Source organism: Orcinus orca, chromosome 10, assembly GCF_937001465.1.
Source record: "Orcinus orca chromosome 10, mOrcOrc1.1, whole genome shotgun sequence".
NCBI lineage: Eukaryota > Metazoa > Chordata > Mammalia > Artiodactyla > Delphinidae > Orcinus > Orcinus orca.
This window is the reverse complement of record NC_064568.1, coordinates 84,238,744-84,258,344: the sequence shown is the minus strand read 5'-3', so window position 1 is coordinate 84,258,344 and position 19,601 is coordinate 84,238,744. Positions and strand designations below refer to the sequence as shown.

At 40.8% G+C, this 19,601-nt stretch overlaps 1 protein-coding gene across 2 annotated transcripts in view; it reads left to right on the top strand.

Moving 5' to 3' along the window:
* ZKSCAN8 (zinc finger with KRAB and SCAN domains 8) overlaps positions 1-19,601 on the top strand; it is a 33,988-nt gene that overhangs the window by 3,844 nt on the left and 10,543 nt on the right. Inside the window, exons 2-6 of one of the 2 annotated variants that reach the window (XM_049693678.1) lie at positions 2,963-3,463; positions 4,108-4,249; positions 6,303-6,394; positions 6,656-6,779; positions 8,445-9,384. In XM_049693678.1, the coding sequence (XP_049549635.1) occupies positions 3,047-3,463; positions 4,108-4,249; positions 6,303-6,394; positions 6,656-6,779; positions 8,445-9,384 (1,715 nt within the window). In that variant the 5' untranslated portion in view covers positions 2,963-3,046. Of the gene's footprint in view, positions 1-2,962; positions 3,464-4,107; positions 4,250-6,302; positions 6,395-6,655; positions 6,780-8,444; positions 9,484-19,601 lie in introns of those variants that run through there. The other variant, XM_049693677.1, reaches the window with a different exon arrangement.

Sequence of the window (19,601 nt, the reverse complement as noted above, 5' to 3'; positions counted from 1 at the left end):
ATAGACATATATCCCCCAAAGAAATAGGACCCTGTAATTGAACAGGTCTAAAGAAGACCTCAGGCCTTATATCTAAAACTTACTCTTCAACAAATATAAATACAGTCTGTGTCGGGTATTGTAAATAATAGCCCTCTAATGTTCTTCAATTCTATCAGTAAGATAAAAGATAAAAAGACCTGTACTCATGGGAAACATACAGTTAAGTTAGAAAGTCAAAACTCCTTTGCAACTAATAATACACAATTATGGCAAAAGTAACATTAAAGTAATACATACTTATGTAACAGATGTATAGAATAAGAGGGAAATCACTTCCAATTGGAACCATTAAGAAAGGATTTTAAGAAGCATTTTATCTTGTCCTTTGAGAATAGGTAAATAGTGTGGGTACTAATGAAAGAAATCGGAAGACTTAAATAAATGGACAGATATACCATGTTTATGGAATAGAAAACAATATTGTTAAGATGTCAGTTGTCCCTCAACTGAGTTACAGATTCAACACAAATCCTATTCCAGGAATTTTTTTTATAGGAGAAGCCAATTATAACATTTATATCAAAAGGCAACAGAACTAGAAAAGCTGAAACAATTTTGAAAATGAACAACAAAGTTGCAGGACTCTTAGTAATTTCAAGATTTTAAAAGCCACAGCAATCAAGACAGTTTTGTATTGGCAAAAAGAAAAACATATAGGTCAGTGGAACAAAATAGACTCCAGAAAGAGATCCACACATGTATAGTCACTTGATTTTTGACAAAGATGCGAAGACAATTCAATGGGTAAAGTTTAATCTGTTTTTGCAAATAGTGCTGGAACAATTGATATTTGTATGCAAAAAAATGAACCTCCATCCATACCTCAAACTCTGAACAAAAATTAACTTAAAAGCAATCATAGAACTAAAGGTAAAACTTAAAACTATAAAACTTTTAGGAAAAAAACAGGAGAAAATCCTTGTGACCTTAGATTAAGCAAAGATTTCTTAGATATGACACCAAAAGTACAATACCTAAAAGGAAAAAGTTGACAAACTTCAAAAATTTATGAATTTCAGGGCTTCTCTGGTGGCGCAGTGGTTGAGAGTCCTCCTGCCGATGCAGGGGACGCGGGTTCGTGCCCCGGTCTGGGAAGATCCCACATGCCGCGGAGCGGCTGGGCCCGTGAGCCATGGCCGCTGAGCCTGCGCGTCCGGAGCCTGTGCTCCGCAACGGGAGAGGCCACAACAGTGAGAGGCCCGCATACCACAAAAAAAAAAAAATTACGAATTTCTGTTCTTGGAAAGGCACTTTTAAAAGAATGTAAAGGAGGAAATATTTGCAAGTCACGTATTTCATAAAGGACTTGTATCCAAAATATGTAAGGAATTCTCAAAGCTCAATTATAAAAAAAACTAATTTTATAAATAGGCAAAAGTTTTGAACAGATACTTACCAAAAAAGATACAGTTGTCCCTTGGTATCCATGGGGGATTTGTTCCAGGACCCCTCATGGATACTAAAATTCGTCGATGCTCGAGTCTCATATAAAATGGCATAGTCTTTGCATATAACCTACACACATCCTCACGTATACTTTAAATCATCTCAAGATTACTTATAATACCTAATAAAATGTAAAGGCTATGTAAATAGTTGGTGGTGTGTAGCAAATTCAGGTTTTCCTTTTGGGAACTTTCTGGAATTTTTTTTTCCCCAAACATCTTTGATCCGTGGTTGATTGAATCAAGGGATGTGGAACCCATGGATATGAAGGACCAACTATATGGATGACAAATAAGCACAGGAAAGGGTGCTCAACGTCATTAGTCAATAGAGAAATGCAAATTAAAACCCTTGTGAGATACCACTATATGCCTTTAGGATATCTAAATCTATATATATGTCTATATATTTATTTATTTATATGTCAAATGCTGGTCAGGATATGGAGCAACTGCAGTTCTCACATCTTGCTAGTGGAATGCAAAGTATTATAGCCACTTTGGAAAACAGTTTGGCAGTTTCTTATAAAGTTATACATATACTTACAATATGACCTAGCAATTTTACTTCTGGATGTTTACCCAGGTGAAATGAAAACTGTGTTCACACAGAAACTCACGTGCAGATGTTTATAGTGGCATCACTTGTAATCATCAAAAACTGGAAGCAATTGAGATACTGTCAACTAGAGAATGGGTAAACATTCATCCATATAAGGAATAAACTCCTGATATGTACAACAGCATTGATGATCTCAAGTACAATATGCTACGTGAAAGATGCCAGACTCAAAAGGCTACATACTGTATGACTTTATTTATAAAACATTCTGGAACATCATTAGTGTATGGGACTAGGTTTTGGGGTTGCAGGTGTTGATAGGGCATCCAGGTTCCTTGGAGATGCAGGACCTGTGCCCCAGAGAAGAGTTACAGAGCTTGAGGTAAAGTCCATAGTAGAAGTTAACCTGGAGACAGGGGGAAGATGGCAGGGGGAGCACATGTATGATAATGTTAGGTAGAGAAGAAGAAAGTGTTAGGACAGTTCTTGACAATATCTTGAGCTAGATTATATGGAAATTAGTCTCATGTTGAGAGTGAGGGGCAGGTTGAGAGCCAAAGTGTGTAGAAACAGTATAGCTGGTATAGCGAATGTTGAAAGGAGTTAAATCAGCAGCCCTGAGGGCCAGATGAGGTTAAATGCAGAATTTCAGTTAGACCCAGTCTACATGGTTTCCTGACTTTGTTTAGCCATGTTCCACATCCCCAAGAGAGAAAGCAGAAGGAAAGGGTTATTCCCAGATGGGATTGGCATGCAGAAGGCTAAGGAGGCAAGGAGTTATTTCTGGAGAGGATCGCTTAAATGACTGAGCCATGAAGTCCATGTCATGGAAGGGAACTTGTTAAGATATCTCAGTAGATTACTATGACCTTTGACTTGCCTTTACACTATTTGTCATTTTCTCTTCCCAAAGAAGTACCCTTAAAGAAGAGGCCCTCAGGTTCTCTTAAGAAGATAAAGTAGTGGAAACGAGTCTCCTGAGCTTTTCTGGCCCTAAATGGCTGCAGAATCAAGGAAGTCTTCAGCCCCATCCCCACCAGACCAGGCTCCTGAAGAGGACCTTGTAATCATCAAGGTAGAGGAAGATCATGGTTGGGACCAGGAATCAAGTCTACATGAAAATAACCCTCCTGGCCAAGAGCTGTTCCGCCTGCGCTTCAGGAAGTTATGCTACCAAGAGACACTAGGACCCCGAGAAGCTCTGATCCAACTCCGAGCACTTTGCCACCAGTGGCTGAGGCCAGATTTGAACACCAAGGAGCAGATCCTGGAGCTGCTGGTGCTGGAGCAGTTCTTGACCATCCTGCCTGAGGAGCTCCAGACTCTGGTTAAGGAACATCATCTAGAGAATGGAGAGGAGGTGGTGACTCTATTGGAGGATTTGGAAAGGCAAATTGATATACTGGGACGGCCAGTAAGTAGAAGGAGGTGGGCATGCTCTGACTGTGAGAGTCCAGGAAGCTGGGTGGAGGGACATTGACACAACAATGGGAGAATAAATGCTGAGCATGAGTTTGTGTTGCAGGAGGATGAAAAGAGTTATCGTGTGGTATGGCTTGTATTTGTAGAGTTCTTTTTATTCTTGTAAAGGATATAAATCCATTTTTTATCCTCATAACATCCCTACAACTGTATTATTGTTCTGTTTGCTAGATGGGAAACTGATGCATAGAGAGCTTAACTTACTTTTTCAGGGGCACCCAAATAACTAAATGCAGATCTGAGCCCGTAACTCAGGTTTCCTAGTTTCTTATCAAAAGTTGTTTCCACTAAAGAGCACTGTTTTAAGCTTCTGTTTATCATTCTTCCCCTTTCTTGGGAATGCAGAATATCAGCATTGTGGGCAGGAGGGAGGGCATCAGCAGAAATCTTTTCCTTCAGTACTAAGCAGGAATGATGCCTTTCTGTGCAAATCAACATGTTTGTGTTCCTAACTAAGTGAGATTCTGCTTTTTCCTTCCCCCAGTATATATCCCTTTAGATGTGCTCTTGGTACTGTTACATTGTTCACTTCATTTCTCAAAGGGATTCCTTGTAATGCAGGTGTCTTGTTTCTAGGTCCCTGCTCGTGCACATGGACATAGGGTACTCTGGGAGGAGGTCGTGCATTCCAAATCTGCACCAGAGCCTCCGGATACTCAGCTCCAACCTGTGGCAACCCAGAATGAATCTCCAGTGCTCCAAGGGCCACAAGACAGAGGTGAGGAGCTAGATTTCATTGATGAGGAGTGGGAAAGCAGAGAGGAAAGAAAGTACCTTTGGGACACCTGTCTAGTTCCTGGAAGGAGCTAGCCTCTACTGTTTACAGACCAGCAATAAGACCTGATTTAAATGTTTATCTAGGCTTCAAATACAGACTCTTAGTTCCAGTGGTAAACTCATGAACAAATTAAAGAATTTGGGGGTTTTATGTATTCATACATTTCTGTTACCACAGTGTATTTTACAACATAGGCATTTTGAGGTTTTGCTGGTATCATGACACTTTATTTGTAAATATTTCAGTATGTATTTTCTTAAACAAGAGTGTTTTCATAGATAACCACAATAAATTGATCACAATTAGGATTTTTTTTTTTTTTTTTTTTTTTTTTTTGTGGTATGCGGGCCTCTCACTGTTGTGGCCTCTCCCGTTGCGGAGCACAGGCTCCGGACGCGCAGGCTCAGCGGCCATGGCTCACGGGCCCAGCCGCTCCGTGGCATGTGAGATCCTCCCGAACCGGGGCGTGAACCCGTGTCCCCCACATTGGCAGATGGACTCTCAACCACTGCGCCACCAGGGAAGCCCCCACAATTAGGAAATTTAACACTGATGCAATACTAATCTAGTCCACAGTTCATACTCAGTTTTTGCTGGTTGTCCCAATAATGTTCTTCCAGAGTCTAGTCCAAGATCCCACTTTGCAATTAGCTGTCCTGTCTCTTTAGTCTCCTTTAACTTGGAGTAGTTCTTCACCCTTCCTTTGCCTTTCACGATCTTGACATTTTTGAAGAGTACAAGTCAGTTATTTTGTAGAATGACAACAATTTGAGTTTGTGTGATGTTTCCTCATATGTAGATTCAAGTTGTATATTTTTGGCATGAACATCCCAGAAGTGATGTTGTCCTCAGGAATACAACAGGAATTTGCCTGTTATTGGTAATGTTATCTTTGATGACTTGGTTAAGGTTATTCTTGCTAGGTTTTTGTTACTGTTTTTCCCTTTGTAGTTAATAAGTAATTTGTGGGGAGATACTCTTGAGTCTGTGTAAATATCCTGGTCCTCATGAAACTTTTGTTGCTGAAACACTAGTTTCAGTATTTATTGATGCTTCTTGACTGAATCAGTGATTACTAAAGTGATTATTTTCTAACTCTGTCATTTCTTCTACATTTATTTATTTATTGTAATGGAGAGTGTTCTCTCCTTCCCGCATTTTATTTTATTTATTCATTTTTTATTTATCAATATGGACTCATAAATTCTTATTTTATTCCAGAAATGTTCTGTTACTATCTTTATTTTGATGCTTAAATTGTCTCAGAGTTGGCCAGAGGAGGCCTCTTCAGTCTGGCTCCTGTGTCCTATTGACATTTCTCCATCACTTTTTGAGAATTTTCTTACAGAACAAGATAAGGTGTTCTAGTCTCATCTCATACTTGCCCTGAATTTCTTATTTTTTCATTTGTGTGGTTTATAGTAATTTGTTCTAAATTAGTGGATTTTTAATATTTCTAAAGAAGTTTAGAAACATTTTCAATTAATAATACAATCCTTATGTAAAATTCTAATGCCTGTTGCCCAAGACACAGTAGTCTATGTTTATTTTGATATTACCCTGTCTGGTTTCTATAGGAAGCAGATGCTGGCAGTCATGGTAGACATTTCAAAAAAGTAGTAGAGTTAGTAGAGATAGATTGGTTCTCATATTCAGCTTGGCAAGAGATCAGGACCTAAAGAAATACTGTGTACAAGCACAAGGATGGAATATAGCTTTGGTGAGAAGAAGTTGTAATGCACTTCCTGTTAGGAAACCAGTACACTTTCTATTTTTGACATGTAACTTCAGGCTGAGTGGGACATCAAAGTGCAGATGTTTTGTGAGCAACCATAGGTATGAACCCAGAGTCCAAGATTAACAGCATTTCATATTCAAAATCTCTGGCATGCATATCGGCTGAAATACAAATAATTTTGGAATGTGTTAGTGCTGGTTCCTATAACCACAGGACAAGGCTGGTCTCATTCATAGCTCCTTTCTCCTCTCTCAGCCATATCTGCTTCACAGAGTCCTACTCCTTCCCAGAAAGGAAGTCCTCGAGACCAGGAGATGAGAGCTACACTTCTTACAGCAGGGTTCCAGGTGAGTTGTGCTCCTCACTGAAACCCCATAGCTCCATTAAGAACTTGCCCCATGTTCTTCTGCATAGAGACAGGTTGATCCTTGATTTTCCCCCAGTGAATCTGGTGCATTTTCCTGTTCTTTCCTGCTAGCTATGCAGATCCCTTTACACAGTACATTCCCACCTCTTGATCCACTCCAACCCTGGTGGATCTCTCTGACACTCTGGGTTTGAACTGTGGAACAGTCCCAGTCCCAGATGGGCATCTTGTTTTGTTTCAGACTTTGGAGAAGATTGAAGACATGGCTGTGTCCCTAATTCGAGAGGAATGGCTTCTTGATTCATCACAGAAGGATCTGAGTAGAGATAACAGGCCAGAGAATTACAGAAACATGTTCTCCCTGGGTAAGGAAAGCTCTGGTTATTATTATCATTTACAGTTTTGTGTTTGTTTATGTGTACAGTAGCTTTGAGCTTTCTGAAAGACATAGTTGAGTTTAAACTCAGGATCCAACAGAAAGATAAAATATTGAGACTTCTGGAGTTCTAAAAGGAACTTTTGCAGCCACTATGGAAAACAGCATGGAGGTTCCTTAAAAAACTAAAAATAGAGTTACCATATGATCCAGCAATCCCACTCCTGGGTGTGTATCTGGAAAAGACAGAAGCTGTAATTTGAAAAGATACATGCGCCCCAATGTTCATAGCAGCACTATTTACAATAGCCAAGACATGGAAGCAACCTAAGTGTCCATCAGCAGATGAATGGATAAAGACGATGTGGTGTGTGTGTATGTGTATGTGTGTATATATATATATATATATATATCTCAATACAATGGAATATTACTAGGCCATGAAAAAGAATGAAATAATGCCATTTGCAGCCACATGGATGGACCTAGAGATTATCATACTAAGTGAAGTAAGTCAGACAGAGAATCTAAAAAATAGTGGAATCTAAAATATAGTACAAATGAACTTATTTACAAAACAGAAATAGACTCACAGACACAGAAAACAAACTTATGGTTACCAAAGGGGAAGGTGAGGAGAGGGATAAATTAGGAGTATGGGATTAAGATACACACTACCATATATAAAATTGATAAACAACAAGGATTTACTGTATAGCACAGCAACTATTATATTCAATATCTTATAATAACCTATAATGGAAAAGAATTCTAAAAAAGAATAAAGATATATACACATATATATGTGTAACTGAATCACTTTACGGTACACCCAAAACTAACACGATATTGTAAACCAACTATACTTCAATTAAAAAAATAAATAGAAATAAAATAACCAGGATAAATAAATAAATTTAAAAAAATAAAAGGGCACTTTTATTCTCTAATCTAGGACTTACCTTACAGTTTGTAACTGGGTATTGGTCTCTTTGCCAGTTGGAAATTGAAATCTTTTAGTGCTCTCTGAGTTCACATAGATTCTCTCACTTAGACCTATTGTGCTCCTCCCTTTTAATGACTGGGACTTTTTCATTCCTTTTCCACTCATTAGGTCTTTTCATAGTTCCATATTCCTTCCCACTTCCCAACTTCCACTTCTCCGCAGTTGATCCCTTCTCTACTTTAGTCCTTCTTCCATCAACCCTATTTTTTTTTTTTTCTTTTTTGCGGTATGCGGGCCTCTCACTGTTGTGGCCTCTCCCATTGTGGAGCACAGGCTCCGGACGCGCAGGCTCAACGGCCATGGCTCACGGGCCCAGCCGCTCTGCGGCACGTGGGATCCTCCCGGACCGGGGCACGAACCCGTGTCCCCTGCATCGGCAGGCGAACTCTCAACCACTGCGCCACCAGGGAAGCCCCATCGACCCTATTTTTTGATGGCAGTTCTTCCCCAGTTGGTGTGTGGTACTTCTGTTTGACCCTGCTCCTTTCTCCCCATATTAACAAAGGCATTTCAGAGACAGGTGGGAGCTTTGCATTTACTTGTAGCTGTTCCAAGTGTATATTCCTTTCCCCCATCTTTGATTTTTTTCTCCTAGCACAGAGTATAGGAAGTGACGTTGGCTTGATGTTTATTACATTTTTATTCCAGGTGGTGAGACCAGGAATGAGAACAGGGAATTAGCTTCAAAACAGGTAATATCTACTGGAATCCAACCACATGGAGAGACAGCTGCCAAATGCAACGGGGATGTTATCGGGGGTCTTGAGCATGGAGAAGCCCGAGACCTTCTGGGCACATTAGAGAGGCAGCGGGGAAATCCCACCCAAGAGAGACGACATAAATGTGATGAATGTGGGAAGAGCTTTGCTCAGAGTTCAGGTCTTGTTCGCCACTGGAGAATCCACACTGGGGAGAAACCCTATCAGTGTAATGTGTGTGGTAAAGCCTTCAGTTACAGGTCAGCCCTTCTTTCCCATCAGGATATCCACAACAAAGTAAAACGCTACCACTGTAAGGAGTGTGGTAAAGCCTTCAGTCAAAACACAGGCCTGATCCTGCACCAGAGAATCCATACTGGGGAGAAGCCGTATCAGTGCAATCAGTGTGGGAAGGCTTTCAGTCAGAGTGCGGGCCTTATTCTGCACCAGAGAATCCACAGTGGGGAGAGACCCTATGAATGTAATGAGTGTGGGAAAGCTTTCAGTCATAGCTCACACCTCATCGGACATCAGAGAATCCACACTGGGGAGAAGCCCTATGAGTGTGATGAGTGTGGGAAAACCTTCAGGCGGAGCTCACATCTTATTGGCCATCAGAGAAGCCACACTGGGGAGAAACCCTACAAATGCAATGAGTGTGGGAGGGCCTTCAGTCAAAAGTCAGGCCTTATTGAACATCAGAGAATCCACACTGGAGAAAGACCCTATAAATGTAAAGAATGTGGGAAAGCTTTCAATGGGAACACTGGCCTCATTCAGCATCTGAGAATTCACACAGGGGAGAAGCCCTATCAATGTAATGAGTGTGGGAAAGCCTTTATTCAGAGGTCAAGTCTCATTCGACATCAGAGAATCCACAGTGGAGAAAAGTCTGAATCCACGGGAGTTTAGGAAAAAACTTTAGTCATAGATTGGGCATTATTCAGCATTAGAGGAACCATGTGCTAGTGAGAGGTCTTTCAGTGTAACAAAAAGGCAGAAAGTTCAGCATCATTACAACCTTATCTAGGGTCAGAATTGATAGTGGTGACAAAGTTAGAATAGCTCTTCAGTAGTTTGGGCACAGTGCCTTGATGCAGGTTGATTAGCTTGACTATCTTGGGAGGTGTCTGATGGAGTGGAGCTCCTGATGGCCTAAGGTATCCTTTAGAAGCTTAAAATAGCATTAGAGCAAGTTGCTCGTTGCGGCTTGAGGCACTTAACTTTGTCTTTTTGGTGAGTAGCTATAGGTTTGAGAGAGGCTACTCCTCCTAGTTCTCTGTTTCTTCCCATCTGTGATCCCTTCTCCCATTTATTCCCCTAAAGGTGCACTTGTGCTCCTAATCTGACCTAAGAAGCTGCTTTAGAGTTTGAAGCAGCCTCTATGTGAGACTTATATTTAGCTCTCTAAGATCCTAGTTCTAGGGAAATTTTTACAGACATCTCATGTATTTATGCTTAAGTGTGCATTTTATTTTATTCTAATGCTCCTGATAGTGGAAATCCATATTCCCATGCAAACTCAGAATGCTATATTTTTAACAGCACTCCAGCATTTTTCTTCATATATCACCTTCACTGACTCCACTGAGTCATTGAGCATCCATACGTATCCTTCACCACTCCCAGTCCCAGTACCTGTGTCAGCGAGGAAGTGGACGCATTAGTGATGGTTGTGGGAATGATGCAGAGAAAGAGGTGAGTGGAGACTCAGCCCCGCTGCTCTTGAGCTTGGATGGTTGTGCCTTTTGGTGACTTCTGACTCTGCTTTCCACCTTCCCAGTGTACACTGTGGTACAAATAGGTGTTTACACTATCCTTGTTAAGGCATCACCTGGGGAAAAAAAAGGAGACAGAGGTGCTTGAAGAAGACATAAAAATCCTTACAAAGAATGTATACTCATCTCTTTTGGCCCATTACAGTACCACTCTCTCAGGGGTCTGCACAAACCCCCTGACTAGATGGTCTACACTCTTGTCTTTACCCTGGACCCACCTCCTTAGATGGCCTCAGCACCTCCCTCATTCTTCATCTCTTTCTTGCCATATCTACAGCGGTAATCAGTTGAATACTTCACCTCACAGTTCCTCATTCTTCTGAATTCTGGTGCACTCCATCTGTAATCCAGCAAAGACACAGTATTAAACTCATCATCACCAAGCACTATATTTCATCTTTGAAGCTTTCAGTATACCAGGGGATATTGTATAAAGTAATGAGGCTGGTTTAAAGTAACACCTACAACTTCCAGAAGAATCCAAATATGGGTTGTCCTTTAAATTGGGCAGTTCTAGCTATTCCAGTAGTGCTATTATTCCAAGTGCTACCACTCCTCTAGATATTTGGAACATTCTCAAGATTCCCATTTAATAGACATACAAGAAAACTCTATTACTCTTGAATTTCATCTCATTTTTGACCACTTGATTACTCACTTATTCACCATATTTGGAATTGAATAACTTTTGGCTGTTTCCAAAATCAGCTGTCAGAATTGGAATTAATTCCATTAATCCTATCCAGAAGAAAATAATACACATTGTGATGAAAATTCCAAGAGAAATTATGAAATTTCACACTGTGACTATCATGAACAGGGACAGCACTTTCTAATCATGTTGTTTTATGATTGATGTTTTCAAAAATCAGTTGTAAAATCAGGTATCATAGAGGTCCACCTTTTGGATCATAAATTCCTTCCCTATAACATCCCTTCCCTACCCCAGTATGGCCCATATTGACCACTAATAACATCAAGGTTATCTACATCTATTTCATTGAACCATTGGTACCCACTTGTCATTTGTCATCCTGGTTTCCTTGGTTAACTTCTTCAAAACAATGCTTTTCAGTATCCTTTATTTTCTTATCTTCCCTCCTCCCTCCTCCCTCCTCCCTCCTCCCTCCTCCCCCCTCCCCCCTCCCCCCCTCCCTCCCTCCCTCCTCCCTCCTCCCTCTCCCTCTCCCTCTCCCTCTTTTTGGCCTATAGATTACTATTCCTAATTCCCTGGTACTTGAAATTACAAGAAACCAGAAATAAATCTAGTTGTCTCTAGATCCTTGCTCTCCACTTTAGTTGTGCCTTATTGTCCTTAAGATACTACCTGAGGCAAATGCTACCTGTGTACAGATATTACATAGGATGAGTACATTGTCAGAGGGAGAGTATGTGTGTGTGCATGTGCATGTATACACACACTCCTCCCATGTATTGATAGTTTAGGGGAACAGTTGTCTCCTATTCCAATGAAAGCTCTCAGCAGAGTACCATATTGAAATGACTGTAGATGTACCAGTTAACATCTCTACTCAGAGTAATGTGTAGCCAGACTTAAATCTCAGAATTACTAATATCTGGCAGAAATTTAAAGAAAATATGACCAGAAAGATTACTATTTTACTGGGATGCATGTGAGAAAAGAATATGACTTGAAAGAACGATATATACCAAGGCTGATTCAGCACACCTATAGAGATAGCCAAGTAGTATAAGACAGTAGAAAAAGGCTATTGTTTCTTTGGGGGCATAAGTAGAAGCCCATTCTTGGTCTCCTGTTTTCACTCTTAGCATTAGAATATTGTTGATCACTCTGTATGACCTTATTTTGCTCCTAACTATGAGTGACATGCACTAAGTTCCTTTATCCTGCATATTCTGTTTTTATGCTCTTAATCTGAAATGAACTGTTCACCAGTACTTTCTTCTCCCATCCTCAGCTTTTCATTTTAGGACCTGGTGTAATAAAGTGGTTCTTCCGTAACTGTTGCGATCCAGCATAGTCCTAGTAGAGACATCTTAGGTTTCAAAGATTTTCTCCATTGAGTAAGATGGCAGTATTAGAATGCAGTGATTGATTCCCATATGGGAACAGTTAGTTTTACTCTTGGTTCTGAGGCTCTAGATAATAATAGCTGACATTTATTGAGCACTCACTATGTGCCAAACCCAGTGTTACATATTTCTTATGCTTATGGTAGATATTGTATACTCCACTGTATGGATGGGGAAACTGAGGCTTAGAGAGCTGAATGAGTTGATCAAGATCACAACTAGTAAGTGATAGAGCAGGGATTCTAACCTACATAGTCTGATTCTCAAGCCTGTGCTCCTGACAGCTGGTCTGCTGTGTCTCTAATGAACACCCTAACCCTGGCCTGCCATTTAAAAATTATGTATTCCTGGGCTTCCCTGGTGGCGCAGTGGTTGAGAGTCCGCCTGCCGATGCAGGGGACACGGATTCGTGCCCCAGTCCGGGAAGATCCCACATGCCGCGGAGCGGCTGGGCCCGTGAGCCATGGCAGCTGAGCCTGTGTGTCTGGAGCCTGTGCTGCGCAACGGGAGAGGCCACAACAGTGAGAGGCCTGCGTACCGCAAAAAAATAAAAATAAAAAATTATGTATTCCTGGTTACTGAGGGAGGAAATGTGCACCGTAGTGCAAATCCATACAGTTACTAGAAAATTGGTTGAAAATGCCATTTTGGTTTATAATTATATCATCTTTAAATGTTGATACTTTTGATGCTTTGTAGTACTAGAAAGCTAAATTCTGCAAGGAAAACATGTTTAAAGAAGTAAAACATTTTTAAAAACTGGGAGGACAAAGCAGTAACTTATAGATTCAAGTACATTTCTCTCTGAACTGCCCCAGGGAAAGTAGCATTGTGGAGGGAAATGAAATATCCATGCCCTAGGCCAGGCAGATGGACAGTCAGGATGACACCAGTAAGTTCATCTACAGCATAAAATGTGTAAAAGCTTCAACTTTACTGCTCATTTCCAACTACCATTTTATTCTTCTGTCATTCATGGTTTCTCAAACATGTCATCCATTATTAAACCCCGTTTCCTCATTAATCTATTCTTAAAACTTCTCCTTGTTGGCTTTTGCATTCCACTGAAATATCCTCAGAATCATCAGTGGATAAATATTAATGCCTTTTCTTAGTTCTTGTCCTTCTAGATCTATATTTCATACTTGGGAATTTCCCCTGCATCTCAGGGATTCTCCTTTGACTTGTGGGATCCTTTTTGGTCAGTTTCTTCACTTTTAGCTTTTCTTTGTTGGTCTTTTCTTCCTCTCCACTGAGAAAATCTCCATGTCTTAATTTTATTCACTACTTTTTCTATACTCCTATTTAACCATTGTGATAGTTTACACTTACCTTCTTATATTTGAGTAACTTAATATTTCCTGCCCTGTGGGCTGTCTCCCACAGGTACTATAGGTACCTGTGAACTTTTCCACAGGTACCTATACAACTTGGTATTTGAAAACAGAACTCATCACTCTGTCCCCAACCCCTGTTTTCCTTTTAAATAGGCATCTTTGCTTAACATCTTTACCCTGAACAGACTCACTACCCTTCATATTTCTTATCCCAATCTTAGAGTGGTCTTTTAGTCTTTTTCTGGTCTCCATCGTTCATGTCCAAAGTCTTGCTAAGTTGTACCAATTCTTAGTCAGTTTTCTCCTTGAGGCTGGACTTTTTTACGTTTCTGCTATCCCTTCATATCCTTCTCTGCAGATCCATATCATCTGAGGCCCAGGTTATTGTAATTCTTTCTTTTCAGTTTACTTACTCCCAAGATCCCCACCTTGTATGCTTCCAAGATGGTCCTCCTCAAACTCCATTTTCATGATATCTCATTTTCACTCAAGAACACCCAGCAAATAATTCCTATCAGAGCAATGATGTTCAAAGCTCTCCATTACCTTGCCCTCCATACTTAATCTGCCTCAGCTTCATTACTGTCTAGCATATTCACCTTGATTTATCATGGTTAAACTTCCTGTGACCTTCCACTGTTGTCTTATAAGCCCTTGCCTCTGTGCCTTTCTCATGCTGTTCCTTTTGCTTAGATTTCTCTTTGGCCCCAGCTCATGTTCATTACTCCCTTCAAAGCCTAGCTTCCATTACATCTTCTGAATGAGCTCTCCCTGACGATTTCATCTCACACTGAGACCGCCCTTATTCTGTGCTGCCTCAGCACTGATCCTTTTGAGTTTTTACTATGGTCCATGCAGTTACTAATATGTTGTTTTGTAATTATTTTCTACCATTCTGTATTGTAGTTTCACATTTGTATTTATTTCCCAAGTTAAATTGTAAGCTCCTTGAGGGCAGGAATAATAACTTTTACATTTGTATCTTTGCACCCCTTAGTGCCTAGTACAGTGGTGAGCACATAGTAGGCGTTTAATAAATGCTTGTCGAATTATTGTGTGGATTATTTTTTTATATACAGAAAATTTTACACTGCTTTTGAGGATATATGTCTCTTCTTATTTTGTGCACAGACCCATTTCCATTGTACATCAATAACTGCCTGTACCTAAGACTAAAGACCAAAAAATTCAACTTTAGGAGGGTATGTGTGAAAAGTTGAAATGTGAAGCTTTCTGTTTGTTTGGTCAGAGTTATTTATTGGTTAAGAAAGAAAATAGGAAACTCTAAAGATTACTGTTTATCGTTGCAAAAGTGCTTGAGAATAGGCTTTTGTATCTCAAGTTAGACTGGTGGTTCTCAACTGGAGAAATCTGGCAATGTCTGGAGACAATTTCAGTTGTGCCTTTAGTGGATGGCTGGGATACCACTGGCATCTAGTGTTAAGGCTGGAGATATTGCTAAACATCCTGCGTGCACAGGACAACCCCCACAACAAAAGAATTATCAAGCTCCGTATGTTTAATAGTGCCAAGGTTGAGAAACCCTGGTCTAGATATATTTAAGGTAAATAGGAAAAAGAAGAGAGATGAAATACTAGATTTTTTTTACAATTAGAAAAATTAGCTATACCAAGCTTTATGAGAATCCTAAGTGTTTATATATTTTGTAGTTTGTAAGATTAGAAAAAGCCTTAACGTTTGGAGTTTACAGCAACATACCTGTATGTTTTAAGATTGCTTTCAGCATCAAATCTGCCTCCATCCTTTATACCAAGTGGAAGATGTTGTAGGAGTACAAGTCTAGTTTTAGCCTTCTATATCTTGGTTCATTACATAAAATACAAGGTAAAACACTGGGGCCTATCTCTTTAGCAGGGGGCCTGCAACTTACCAAAGATTTAGCTTTGGGGACAACAGATGACCCTCGACAGTCCCTTGGACAGCCACTAGACAGGAATAACTGTCAACTTCCCAAGGAAACCCCAAGCCAGAACGTTGTCAAAGTTTGCCAAGTATTAAAACACATCCCCACTTAAAAAGTTTTTAACATACTCTGTTAATCCTACTTAAGAAACACATGTAGGGGGAAATATTAGTAGGAAATTTAGTTAATTAGGAAATTGAGTAGTGTAAAAGAAGACTTTTAAAAAACTAGTCTCCTTTTGTAACTCAATGGTACTTCCTTCAACAGGTTTAAAGAGTAACAATCCCAGAGTTAGAAAAATCAGTTTATGTGACACAGCAAAGAAATAACTGTGTTGATCTGTTGTGTTTACTCATACAGTCTATAGAATGCTAGGTTTGGAAGTGACTTTTTTTTTTTTTTTTTGCGGTACGCGGGCCTCTCACTGATGTGGCCCCTCCCGCTGCGGAACACAGGCTCCGGACGCGCAGGCCTAGCGGCCATGGCTCACGGGCCTATCCACTCCGCGGCATGTGGGATCTTCGCGGACCGGGGCACGAACCCGTGTCCCCTGCATCGTCAGGCGGACTCTCAACCCTGGAAGTGACTTTTGAGATCATTTTCCAGCCCGTTATTCTGTAAATGAAGGTCCAGAGAGGCCATGTGGCTTGCACCAGGTCACCCATTAAGTTAGTGGTACAGGCGAAACTAGAATCCAGGCTTGCTGAGGCTTTGCCTATTTCTTTTTTGGCTAGTCATGACCCTTGTTTTATGTTCTTGTTTCATACTGTGCCATGGGATGTATTCATACTTATTGCCTCCACTTGTAGTGTTTCATTTTAGGAATTATTCCTTTCATCAGCTTGTATGTCCAAACGAGTATACTGACTGGTGTCTTGAGTTAAATTCTTTAATAAACGACTGAGTAGTCCAAGGGATTTTGCAGTACCGCCGCCCTTTTGAAAGTCCTGCCCTCTCAGGTCTGGTTCCTAATCTTGGAGAAAGCACATAGGATGTGCAGCATTGGCTTCAGAATACTAATAATGAAGACCAGAGCTCTTAGGGACCTGTGGGTCAGTTTTAGGAATCCTGTAGGGCCCAGACTGGAGATGTTGCCCTTTCCCAGCTGCAGTGTCTTTAAATTCCAATATTCAAGGGTGATCCTACCCTGGGTAAAATCAGGAAGCAAAAAATCACCTTCGTGACGGGTGAGGCAGGAATTCGGAGTCTTTCAAAGACTCGGGGCAGAGGAGCTCCCAGGAATGACAGTATTGCCCAGACCCCACAACTGCCTGTCTGGGTACAAGCTAGGCCCCGCCCCGGAAGTGCTGAGAGGGACTTCCGGTCGCGGGGAGCTCTCGGACCAGGTTGCTGCTCGGGCTGTAGTAGTAGGGTCCTCTGCGTTTGGGCGGTGGCGTGGTGGGCGTTGCTCAGCTGCAACCCCTCGGATTCCTTCTCCTTGGTCGGACCAGGTGGAGCGTTGGCATGAGCCCCGAGAGGCAGTCCTGGGACGGTGGGCGCTAAGCCCAGATGCAACCTCCCAGGGAAGGGTTTTTCTCGCGATTTAGTGCTGCTGGAGTCCATCCACATTTGGACTACTTCTCTCGGGATTATAACCCCTATCTTTCTGAGGTCTTCAGAGATTTATTGAGTCACATTAACAACGTGTACCCCTGGTACATTTGGAATCAATGCCCACCAGACCCCTCAGCTTGCCATTCCAAACAAAAGGGAGAAACTGCAAATGAGTGGAAGTATTAGGATCTCTAAATTTAGGAGAGGTTTCCTCTTCCACATCTGCGTTTCGTGCCCATACTTCCTTTAGAATGCAGAATACACCTCTGTATTTCAGCTTGGCAATAAATAATCGCCCTTCCCCTTTAGCAGTAACTTTTCCGTCCACACGTGTGCAGACCCGCCTACCAGCAACGGCGGTGCTGTTCTCTCCCGACGCACGTCTCCAGGCCCTCTCCCAGTAGTGCTCCGAGGCAATGGCAAGGAGATTCCTGTGGCACAGGGCCACGCCTGCTAATCCCAGTTGGTGATCTGACAGCCCTTCTTTGAAAGTTAGCCCCTTATTTGATATGGCTTTCTTTCTTTTTCTTTTTTTTTCTCCCATTACCCTCAGTAATTAGTGTAACAGCTGTGGCAATCTGCTTTTTCTTTGAGTAAATTAATGTTTCTTTTACAGAAGTATTCTGGAAAAGGGAGGCCCTCAAGAGGAATCTTACTGAATTGCAGACTCTCCAATTAACAAGAAAGCTGCATGTATGCATTTTTAGAAGACCTGCTTTTGCTGGTTCCAAGGATTCTGTTACTGGAAAACTGCTCTGAGCTGGCTCCAGCAGCTCGGTTGACAATGGCTGAGTCCAGTTCCTGACTATTCTGATGAGGAATGCCAGGTCTCGGAATGGGAGTGGCATTGGGGGGAGAGGTGAGAGGGTCTTTGGGAAAGTGACTAAGCTGGAGGACCTCAAGAGGGAGTATGATGAACCTAGACAAGAGGGCAGCAAAGGAGAGGTATTATCAAGTCATCTTAAAACTTTCAGCCTCTTAGTGATGATTCTTCTTTTTTTTTTTCCTACGTTTTATGTATGCGAGTCTAAAGTCAGACTGTGATAGTAGCCAAATAACTTAATCTCTGTGCTTCCATTTCCTCGTCTGTAAATGAGGATGATAAAAGCAACTGCCTTTTACATTACATGAACATTACCTGGTACAAAAGAAGTGCTATCTAGATATTTGTTGTAATTATTTCTTCCTCTCCTTACCTTCCTGGGACTTGGCCTGCTCTGCTGATTTATTTGTTTATACAGTGATTCCCCATAATTTCACGTGTTTAATTTTTTCTAGGTCCCATTTCTTGCACACAGTCAAGAAGTGATCTATTAATAAATGTCAGCTCTGGCAGCAGAAGGAGAACCACTGTCTCTGCAGCTCCTAGCCAGGAATACACTATTGAAATATCAATTACAGGGACCCTTCTCCCTACAGGAGTGTTGTTAGGTGTTAAACTTTGACATTCTGTAGTTTTCTGAAGGTTCTGGATATAAGGGACCTGAGGACACTTTTTTTTTTTCTTAAACTTCTGTTTAATGAGATCAGCATAACTGCGTGGTTATGACTGCTCAGCAATCTGGTTAAGTTCAAAATGAGGGTGGAACAATAGGGAATCCAGCTCAGCTTTGCCAATTCCATGATTTGTATTATTCAGAAGTTCTCCCTTTGCTGTCTGTTGTCTGAGCTATAAGTTGTAAGTATATTTTCCATTTTTTATTTGTTTTTCACTCGACTTAAGTGGGTTTTTTTGTTTTACCTTGCTGGAGTATGGATTCTTTGCGGGGTCAAATTTATCAATCTTTTCATTTATGGCCTCTGGATTTTGGTTCTTAATTAGAAAGAGAGGGCTTCCTACTCTGAAGTTATAAAAGACTTCTCCCATGTTTTCCTCTGGCACTTGTATGGTTTCATTTATAACATTTACAACTTCTATTTATTTGAAATATTTACCAGTGTACAGAGTGAGGTCGGAATCCAGTTTAATATTTTTCCAGATGATTACCCAGTTCTCTGCATACATTTATTAAAAAGTCTATTCATCTTTTTCTTACTGATTGGCTACCTTTATTATATGCTAGATTTCTGCCTGTGATTGCATCTATTTCTGAACCTTCTATTCTGAATCATTTGTTTATCTCCTTCACCAGTGCCACACTGTTTAATTATTGAGGCTTTATAATATGTTTAAAATTCTTTAGGACAAGTGCCCCTTCATTGCCCTTCTTTTTCAGTTTTCGCAGGCGGAGTCTTGCTTGTTTAGTTTTCTATGTGAACTTTAAAATCTACTTATTAAAAGGTTCGTATTTTTTTGGAATAGTGTTAAATTTACAAATTAATATAGGGATTACTTTCTAAGACCTAAGCCTTGAGATACCATTCGCTGGTTCTGCTGGGAGGCAAATGGAAGGAGTTGGGACTGTAACAGATCTAGGTTCAAATTCCACCTCGGCGCTTTTATTAGTTGTCCAACCTCA